General features: G+C 33.9%; 1 protein-coding gene across 3 annotated transcripts in view; it reads left to right on the top strand.

Moving 5' to 3' along the window:
• Nucleotides 1–11,506, top strand: part of LOC110039438 (DENN domain and WD repeat-containing protein SCD1) — a 149,499-nt gene continuing 137,993 nt past the window's right edge. For all 3 annotated transcript variants that reach the window (XM_020744493.1, XM_020744492.1, XM_020744494.1), the window contains exons 1-2: nt 1–511; nt 3,304–3,397. In XM_020744493.1, coding sequence (XP_020600152.1) covers nt 335–511; nt 3,304–3,397 — 271 coding nt within the window. In that variant the 5' untranslated portion in view covers nt 1–334. The remainder of the gene's footprint in view (nt 512–3,303; nt 3,398–11,506) is intronic.

The raw sequence follows: 11,506 nt of genomic DNA, 5'->3' as shown, positions 1-11,506 counted from the left end.
TCACCCAGTCTTTGTAACCGGTCCTAGCCGTCGCGCCCGATGAGCGAAGCGAAGTATGGTATATTGAGTTTTCGCTGGCGGGCTCGGCATTGAGATCCAACTCCGGCGATCTGTCCTCCTCCAATCTCCTACGCCCATGCCCCTGTTCTCCCATTTCCGAACTGAAACCGGAGATCCGCTGCTCGGACGATCACAGTAGAAGATCGGTGCTGCAAAGACGGTGGTTTTTTTCCTGTATGAAATATGTTCGGGACTTGGAAATAGCATCGAGAAACTTATAGGCAAGAGAAAGAGGAGGAGGAAGGTGTGAAATCTTCTTCCAATTGTACGTTCAATGGCGTCCCGAATTTTCGAGTACTTCGTCGTTTGCGGTATTGGCCCGGAGATCCAAACCCTCGATGGAATCAAGGGTTTTCAAGGAACGGGGATCATGTACATGCCTTCTCTCCTCGATCAGTTTCCGCCGTCAAATCACTCCCTATACCCTCCCCCGCCTCCCCAGCTTCCAACGGTATGCTCTCCCTTGCTCTTGTAGTTTTCCCTTCGATTTCTCTACTTAATTATGGTTGTATATTGTGTGCTCCACTTTGTTGTCAGCGAGTTAGCTCTAAATTTCCTGCCAGAGTTTGGGAATCATATTGTTTTGATATTGTTCTCCCGGCGAGAGTAACTACTTTCATTCCGCGACATGCGTATGGGAGTTTGATTTATTGTAAATTTGCAATATTTGCTGAGACTCGACATACAATGAGCTCGAATTGTAGTCTATCCGTAGGCAACCTTCTTGCTCAGGTGTCTTAGGAGTAATCTAGGAGTTGCTGGAATTATTTGTAAGGGAGTTATGAGTGAGTTTTTGGGTCTTTTGTCCATCAGTTGTAATGCATTTATTCACGACTTTGCAATGTTCTACAGGTGCGTGTAAATATTTTGAAATCCCTTATATTCTTTATAATAACAAAGTATGTAATTGGTTGCAATGTTCTACAGCTGCGTGTAATTATATTTTTTATGATTCCTCTTTTATTTCCGTGCTGTATGAATACCACAGTTATTCCTGGAAATATCTCCAAACAGGATTCTTGAATCAATTTTTTTTTCTGGCTCATTTCATGATTTTTGTCACTCAAGCGAATTTTTATTATTCAGATAGTACAGCAAAGCAGAAATTTAACATGAACAATAAAGAAAACTGTGAAATGTGATTGTAGCCGAATGCTAACTGTATTTAAGAGTAATTTTGTGTCACACCCCAGGTTCGGAAGATAGTTCACCCCAACAATGTAGGTCATGATGAAAGAATGTAAACCTATTTTGTATTCTCGAAAGGTAGATATATTTATACAGGTGATAATGGAAATAAGCAAGGAAAGAAAATTTTATTTCATTTCATTAATAAAAGTTCCACAACTGATACAACTAAAGGAAAAAAAAAAGAAAAAGGATTGAAATTACAATAGACAAATAACTTCCTAGACCCTAAAGGAAATACAACAACTGAATGAAAATACCATAAGTAAATACAATGACCGAATGAAAATACTAAAAGTAAATATAAATTTGGAAAGTCATCTCCAATGTAGATGATCATCCGAGTGATTGAGTGCAATCAACTATATAAAATTAACGAGTGAGTTTGATCAAACTCATTAAATAACTACTATTTATTAAAACACAAATAATAAAAAGAATTGAGACATGCAATATGAACAATAAAAAATGCACGAAAAAAAAAAATATCAAATAATTATTATCATGAATGAAAGTGTGACATAAACTCATGTACCTTTAAGTAAATATTTATATTCTATAATGTCACGTGTGTTTATACATATATGAAAAATCTATATTTTAACACAACCTGATAATATATAAGTACATCATATGTTTATATATAATTATGGGATAATTACAAACATGACACCAAAATATTGTTATTTACAAAATTTAGCACCCAGGTGCTATTTTTAGACTACCAAACCAACGTATTTACGCCTCACGATCAAGCCACTTAAAATTTGATAAAAATGAAAAATAAGTGTCGGGGTTTTATCATGAAATTTGATATTTGAGAGAGAATATGAAAAAATGGATGTAAGAGGGTGCTAGTTCGTAAATAACAATGTTTTACGTGTTATGTATGTAAACACCCCTAATAGTTAATGCTTGCCCAAATAAAAAATTAGCATAGAAATTCAGGATGAATTAAACCAACCATTGGTCAGCATCAAAGCGTCACACCACAATCCGAAAGTCAAGTTGTTATAGTTTTGATTTATTCTAGTCACGTATTTTGACCAATGACTCGAAAAAATGATTATGAAAACAAATCACTTATATTTTAAAATTGGTCACAGTTTAACACAAGGAAATGGGTTCCATAGAATATTGTGGCCCACACTTGCGCCACAATAGAGAGATTCACATCTAACTGACACTCAATACAAAAGGGGGAGGGGGAATATTAAAATGAATTCAATACTAAAAACTAGCCTTTACTTACAGTAGGTTTTTATTTATTTATAATGATCATAACATTTCCTAAAAGGTAGTCGATAACCTTTAACTTCCGTGGATTGCTTCTCAAGTGTATCCACATAATGTGCTTGAGGATACTCACATGGTTTGTGAGAGGCGATAGCAATAAAATTATTGCGTGACAAAAATAGCCACTAATAATGACCCATGGATGAGGATGATGGATTGGGAGGATTGTAGAATCCTACATGTAAGCCATAGAGAGCTTGCATTTGCTACTTTGAAAACCAAAGCCAAGCAAATGGTCCATGCTTAATGCTAGTCCACTCGAGTGACCCACAAGAGCTAGGTCCAAAACAATAATGATGGAGCTGAACTAATAGAGACAAAGCAATGAATTGATGAGTGAAGGTAGCACAATCCATTCCTTATTGTTATACGATAAATACGATTGTACTAAAATAATTTAATATAAAATGGGGAAACTTTATCAAATAATTGAAGTGAAATAAACATTTTGAATGTCAAATTGCTCATTTCAATTCTTACATATAAAAAATAGATTTGTATAATTTATTTTTCAAATGAATTTCATTAGCTTTATTCAATGCTTCACTAAGCCTTGATAAAAAAGAGACACGCACATAGACACACACACATCATTTTTTTATTTTTCAAATGACTTTCATTAGCTTTATTCAATTCTTCACCAAGCCTTGATAAAACACACACACTCACAAACACACAGATTATCAACATTTCTTTGTCTTATGTACCTTATGAAATTGCATCTTTACACAAGCATTCTGATATGTTTGGCTATTGCAGTGTGTTCTACCGGCTGGAGTTGAATTCTATCCTTCAGGGGTTGATGCTAATGATACCTCCACATACCCACGCAGTTATCCAATTGTTCTAACCGGTAATGTTTAGATATAATGGAATTCCTAAACTTATATTTCTATGATCTTTAAGCTTCTAATTCAAGGATTCATCCCTGTTCATGCAAGCTTGACTAGTATTTCGTATGCGTGTTTACATTTTGTGCATTATATATATATATACATACATACATACATACTAGTAGGTAAGCTTCATTGTGTATAATTCATGCCTTGCCTGCGGTGAATTTGGTTTATCAAAAATCATATAACCGTATGGCTAGGGTCCTTTGAGTTGTTTAATAAAATAAAACAGAGAGTATTATATGGAGAGAGATAATATGATAAGTAGAAACATCTTTAATCTGCTAAGTGGGCAGATTTGTAATCTAAAATGGGGGGAGTGAGTCCCTTCAAGACTTTCAGAAGGAGAGAGAGGGTTGGGAGAATATTTGATTTCTTTGATAAACCATGATGAAACAATATAAAGGGAGGAGGGAGGATTAAGGTGAGGAATCTTGATTTTAAATTCAAATAATTCATTGTCAAAATGCAAACACTTAAATTTCTCTTTATAGAAAGTGTGTTACAAAATAAAATAAAATTATTTGTATTCAAATTTAAATCTTCCTAAAATTTCTATTTCTTGATTTGAAATGAAGGTAATCCTTAAATGTTAATTTATTAAAACTGTAATAAAATCTAAACTTGTAAGAAAATATAGAATAATCTTGAGTAAACTTGATTCATGCCTTGTACTGCATCAACTCCTCTTGGCCTACCAAAATTTTCTTGTAAAGTGTAATGCAAATGAGAAAAAAATGTTTCCGTGAAAGGGTTGGTGTAGCTTTGGCGGCAGCCAAGTTCAGTGAGAGTCATCTTAGACGGTTTGGTCACATTAAACGTCGACCATCTGATGATCCATTTAGGAGAAGAGATGCTTTAGATTCAACTTATTTTAAGAAGGACAGAGGTAGACCTAAAAAGACTTGGGCATATTGTATAAAAAAATTTTCTTAACTTATTAGAACTAAAATAAAATATGACACTCACTAAGATATAATGGAGAAAAAGGACTCATGTAGGCTTGTTGTTGTTGTTGTTGTAGAGAAGGGCCACAAAACTAGCTCATATTGTATCATAGGTATGTGTAATATAGAATTTTATGTCGTTGAATTCAAATACTATTATGCATTATACTTCCTTTTAAGAATGATACCGAAAAGAGGATTGTGGCAATTATTGCTGTGGCTCTTTGGTGAGAAAACTTTCAATAAATTTTGAAAAAAAATGTATATCTAGAGAAGAATCTTTCAAGAACATAAAAATCAAAATTTCGATTTATTTCTTGATCTCAACAATATTAATAGTGGAAGATAAATTAATCTCAATAATAGGCTCGGGGCACGATCTCAAATTTAGGCATTGGATTAATCTTATAGACCCGTGTGTTATGCTCATCAAGATGCTCGATCACCGATGATTGTTCATCATCATGAAAACCATCAGCATAATCAAAGCATGAACTTTAATTCCCATGTACCAACTCCACATAAGATTGGGATTTTGAGCTAGTGGAACTGATGCATAGGTTTAAATCTTTGGGTTTAATACATTTTTTTTTTCACCTTTGGGGCACGAAGAATTGGCGCGCAACATGATTTCTCATTAGATTGATATGGTATTGGGATGGACTATATGATTGAGCATGAAATCTATGAACAATCTGCATCATTATGATGACATCCATGCATACTAAAGTTTTAATTCCACGATTTGTAAAAAGCCAACTTTGATGATCAATTAGAATGTGGGATGATTGGGTATGACTATATGCATCAACCTTATTATTTCTAGGAAAATATTAATAACTCCTTTGATATTGACGATGATACGACGGAATATAGTTCAAATTAAACATAATAAAACTTACTATAGTATTTGCATGATGATGAAACGATCTTGAATCATATGCATGACACTTCATTGATTTTTGGTACTTGTGAGATTGATGAAGTTGATAGTTTTTGATGCCTTAACCAAATTAAGTTAGTAGACATTTATATTCATCAAGTGAACTTAGATTCATCAAGCGAATTTAGACTCACCCAATGTCACACTGAATTAGTCTGTGCATTCTTGAGAGGGGAAGCATTCGTTTAATGTTCCACTAATAATTTATGAAGTAATTCATTGGATTAGGCTACAAAATGGGTTGGGTGTTGACTTTTTTTCTTTTTTATTTGTGGAAATTGCTGGTAGTTTCGTACGGGTAAGGGGAAGGGAATGTTACAAGTGGTTAGAGTTTAATGCAAACAAACACCTTCATGAAAAGTGTTTTAGGCATGAGTGATGCATAAGAAATTTGATTTGATTCCAATTTGATGACTAGCCCTTGATAGTGATTGGCTTGCTTGGTTTACTTGTTTCGTCTCCTAACTTTTTTTTTAAGATAACTTGATTATTCTTTTTATTCAATATTCCATTAGAAAAGTTTTCTGGATCTCTAGGAATCATGTTTGGAGGAAACTTTTTGTGATTGCGATTTTTTGACAATTGTATTACCTATGTGTGTCCTTAAAGGTTATGCAATATAGTAAGAGAGAAATATCGAATAGTTTTAGATAATTTTGATACATATCTTGTACTTCAGATGCTCTCAAATCTTAATCCACTATGGCCCACAACTACTTATGGAAAACTAGGAGCAATTGTGCTCATCGCTTTGCTCCTTCAGTCTGCTAGAGTTGATTCTATTGTCTTATTTGATCGTAAGTTCCCTAATGATGCTTTCATGTATCTACACATTTATCCTATTCTTCTAACTAGTAATTGCTAGAATATCAATGAGGTTTAAACTTATATGTTGAATTCTATTTGGTTTCTTTGTACATTTGCATGATATTTCTAAATGCTTAGTGGTTGTTTGGGATCATTTTTGTTTTTTATTTTTTATTTTTTATGTTTATTTTCTTTTGTATATGTTTTGATTTGAAACGACACATGTTTGATATGCTATAACTTGTTTAATTGTTTTTAAAAATACTCAAAATAACTTTTATATGCTTCAAACGTTTTTAAAAATAATTTCATTTGTTTTTGAAATTAGAAAAAAAAATATCAAAAAAAAAACATGTTCTTAAAGTAAAACTAGAAGAAAAAAAAAAAGGTGGTCCCAAACAAAACCTTAACATGTGCATCATTTTGACCTTTAGGCATAACTACCATTCACAAGTGAGAAATACCATATACAATGAATTATCACTGGGGCCCTCTACTTCTTAACACTGTACTTTGTGCTGTTAGATTCAATGACTACACCATTTCGTATATTTACCAGGTTAATACGAATCTCATAGTGCCACCTAATGTGTTTAGAAAAAAGTCTTCAAGTTCAACACAATTTAAACTTTCTATGACCAAGTTGAAATGCATTGATTTTGGAAAGAATGGCCAAATTTGACCATTCATTTGCGTCATGAGAAGCTAACCACATTGATTCCTTCATGTTTTGAACTCTGGATCCGCTTTCTTTCTTGACCTGTTTTTGAACGACAAAAATTCTGTGAGTGCCAAAATAAAACATGACTTACAATGACATACATTGAATAATTAATAATCTTAGATTCATTTGCTATAAAAAAAAAATTCCTTTATTATGGCGGTTTGATTGTGGCATATTTGAATGAAATCTTTATTTCATTGATGATTTCATAATAAATTGTTTTGTTGTTGGCCATTAATGCAACATATAAAAAACATTTAAATGTCAAGTTGATTTGTATGGTTCAACCGTGATGTTTTCTGATGCTGTTCATTTTAAACTTATTCATATTTAAAGATGGGACAAATGATCCACTAATCTACTGTAATTCCGTAAGTGAATTTGGCACTCAAGTTTTACCAGTCCATTTTAGTTAGGAAAAATTATATACATTCCACAAAATTCCTACGTATTTATATATCTAACACTTAAATTTCAATTTTTACATACAAGCCACCTTACCAATGTAAATATGTATTTCACTTTTTAAAGGTTATGCTGGTATTTTTGATGTGATATGAAAGATTTGGGTGGTTTAAATATAAAAAATAATCTTTAGGTGTTAGATATATGTAAATAAATAGGAATTAGGTGGTATATATGTAATTGCCCCTTTTAGTTATTGTAACAAGAAAAGGTTTGCACACATCTTGTTTAATTGTAGTGAACAAAAGGGTCTTCTTGTCCTTTTTGGGTTTTAAGGACTTGAAAATATGTTTCCTCCATAAATTCTGCTCTCCTACTTTGAGCTTCTCAACCTATGCTGCAATATCTCACCTCACATAGTGTAGAGTTTAACCTGACTTAAATACATTTTGTGACAAACAAATTGACGCGAACGTAAGGGGCGCGAGATCCTTTTTTGCGTCTCCAGTCGCCTGAACCGAACCGGTCTAGATCCGAGAAAGCTGGCCGACTCTTCCAACAGGGTTTGGCGTCTCTTTTCAATAAAGGCCACTCCGTAGTTTTCTAGGGCTTATATATTTGATTTTCGTCGCTAGGTTTTTCAATTTTTTTTTGTGTTTCTATTACTTGCCAGGATTGCTGTTGGCGCCTTCTATGTTCTCTTCTAGTGTTGTATCCAATGGCGAGTGATGCTCTAGTTGTCTCTTGTTCCGAGATGGTGATTATCCTCGACCTAATTTTTCTCGTGACCTTGCCCACATTGTCGCCATCTTCCCTCTCTTTTATTGTAATGCCCGGTCCCAATGGTTCGTCAGATGGAACGGAGCATTTCATTTACAGGAATCAGAAACAAAGTGAAGGAGTCTACATATGATTTAAATATATGCAAAGGGAGGAAGATGGAGGAAATAGACATAGACCGAGGCAAGAACCGAGAGAAATTGAGAGAGTGAAATAAAGAGGAAAGAAGAAGCGGAAGGAACTCACACGTGTCTTTGTCAGGAAGAGAACGATTCCTATTGGAAGGATTGGAAGCCATGACGTGAAGCGCCAACATCACTTTCGAGCACTGCGTGCATTCTGTGTGAAGTTGGAGAAGGTGAGGCGATTCTTTTGTGGGACGAAGCCAAGCAGTGTTGAAGTCGAAGGAAAGAGAACATCAAACCCTAGCCAAACTTAAAGAAAGAAGAGTCCTGCCCTAGTTAACCGTAGGAAGTAAGGAGGAAGAAACACTCGCGTATTACTATGTGCGAGCAAAGGAAGAAAATGAGTCAAGGACGTGATTGTTAGAGAAAAAGGCGAATATGCTTGTACTAGGGAAGTTGATCCATAAATATTATATTTTCTAATTATTAGTTATGTTTATTTAATTAATTATTATAAATTATATTAATTTTTATCAACTTTTATTATTTTTTAAAGCTAGGGAACTATCGAGATTGAATGATGAATTTGAGCTAATTAAAGTTTTAAACATATACTTTAAAGCAATTTGATATAAATTAGGAATAATAATTATTGGAAGAAATATATTATTTGATCTAAAAAATAAAATAATTATATAATTCATTGGAAGTAAAGTAAAGTAAAGGCAAATTATTTTTTTATACTAAATTTGATTTATAATTAATTAATAATAATTCCTAACTCGTTCGATTATAGATTTTCATTGAAAAAGGTTGATTGAAACAATTAATTTAGGAGTTCTTTTGAGTTAGATGAGTACTCTTACTTTTGATTTTTTTTTAATCGGTCATATCGATAGTTACTGCTGCCTGGAAATTCAATTGCCAAGCTTTATTTTGAAAGATATTCTATTCTTTTATTGGTCATATTATTATGATGATTTTACATTTTAATGACAACTCCTATTATGCATTATCTATACAGAGTATATTGAATTGAATGAAATACACATATGAATGATATAAACTATATATACTGAATATATGTGCATGATTGATTATGACGGAGTTTACTTATTTATATTATTAGCGGAGAACATAAAGTACTTGTGCACGTAAATAAAAAATGATATTATTATTGAAGCATCTTAGCTGATTCAATTTTTAGTTGATGCTCCTAAGACAGTTGTACTTTTATAAAATAATATAAATATGTTATTGATACACTAAGTATCTTGAATATTATGAAATATCGTGCATTAAAATGGAAAATGATATTGATATTGAAGTATCTCAACTGGTATTTTTTTTGACAACACTCATATGACGATTGTACATATATAAAGTAATATAAATATGCTATTGATACAATAAATATCTTAAATATTATGAAATATTGTGAACGATCATATTCATAAACTATCAAATATTTTGTACTGATTTATTAAAAGTTAAATTGCATTATAGTTAGAAGTATGAACATTCACTGATTTTAGTTTGTTCACTGTTATTTTAAGTTAATATTTTAATTTTAATTAATTGATTAAAAAATAAATGATAGAAGAGAAATTATTTATGGAAAATGCGAACAATCAAAATGAGATAATTTAACCATATTACTTTAATTTAATTTATAGTGGCTCTTTTATTATTATAATATTTGTTATATAAACTGAATATAAAAAATTTACTTTTTCACCGTCCGACCGTCTGTACGTGTACTGTTTAATTCTAAGCCTCAGACTGAGTCATGATAATTGCGACTCTTCTGGACAACCACTCTCTGGTTGTTTTATAACAACCCCTACCTATTAAGCCCGAGCCGCACTTGCTGCTTCTACCGTGCACCATATTCCACCACTTGCACTTCGATTTACCTGCCGCACCCACCTGCTGCTTGCTACCATTTTACGACAACCCTTCCATAGCAGTTTTTCAAATTTTAAAGTACATTCGCTTATCTTTTAGTAACCCCTTCAACCCCTGCCTTCCAAGCCAGAGCCTCACTTTGTTGCTGCTGTCGGGTACTATCTTCCACCACATGTAGTTCGAACTCTCTGCCGCACCCACGTGCTGCATACTACCATCTCACGACAACCCTCCTACACCAGTTCTTCAACCTTCCAATTGGATATGCTTGCTGGCTGCTACCATCTCATGACAACCCTCCTACCCCGCCATCCTACCTCCCTACCATAGCCTTCTATGTTGTTTGTTGCCATTTCCCAACAACAATCCTACACCAACCACCCTTTATGTTACCATTCCGTCCGCCTACCATAGCCACCAAACGCCCTTGCATCCTGTAGACCTAGGTGCATTTGAATTGAGTCTGTTGCTATTTCTATTTTTGTTTGTGTATTGTACTTCCCTAAATTTCAAGTCAACAATATTGTTTGGCTTTCCTCTCGTTGTTTGGATTTCCTCTCGTTGTTTGAATTAACTTCGGTATCTTTTCTATTAAAGGCAGCGTAACTAGTTATATTTTTGTGTTACCAAAACCCCTCCTATCTAACCAAAAAAATTTCTCTCACCCGACATCACAAACATACACTATATCTCACCTACCCATACACAAACCCTAAACATGCCACCGAGGAGACAAATGTAAAGCGTCGATTAGGAGTTTATCATGAAAGAGAAAAATCGGTAACTTCACCAAGTGCTACAACTCGATGAAATTGAGAAAAAGGACCCATGGAGAGGTAGTCGTCAACCATGATAGCGAGATCCAAACAGAGCAAGAAGAATATTTGAATCCCTCCCGTTTCGATGATTTCAATGAAGAGGAGGATCAATTACTATGCTTCAGGATTCAATATCAGATGAGGCTGAGAGAGGAAGTGCATGTTGGAGGATACAAAGACTAGGGGTGAAAGTGGACATACTAATGACGTAGGTGTAAAAGTGAGTTGCGGAAATGTTCCATTGCTTTCTTTGTCTGGACCAAACCGATCGAGACCTGGGAGGGACGATTGAACCCCCACTGTGGTTTTGCGCCTCATTACCATAAGAGGATCCAATCCTAATTATCTAGGGCTTGTATATGTGTTTCTTTTATATTAGGTTTTTTAGTTTTTTTGTGTGTTTTGTATCGAGACAGTCGTTGATGTCATTTCTTTCCTTTGAGGGTTGTATTCTAGGGTTTCATATAGTGCTTCAGCTGTATTTTGGTCTTCAGGTGGTGATTATCTTTCATCTCCCATTCAACATCTTTTCCTTATCGCTCTCGACCGTTTTCCATCGCTGCAACCGCCCTAGGGCTGTCAATTTGGCTCGTTGTTCGTGAACAACTC

The sequence above is a fragment of the Phalaenopsis equestris genome, unplaced genomic scaffold (genome assembly GCF_001263595.1).
Source record: "Phalaenopsis equestris unplaced genomic scaffold, ASM126359v1 Scaffold000002, whole genome shotgun sequence".
Taxonomy (NCBI): Eukaryota; Viridiplantae; Streptophyta; class Magnoliopsida; order Asparagales; family Orchidaceae; genus Phalaenopsis; species Phalaenopsis equestris.
The sequence above is the reverse complement of the archived record's forward strand: the minus strand, read 5'-3'. Positions and strand labels throughout refer to the sequence as shown.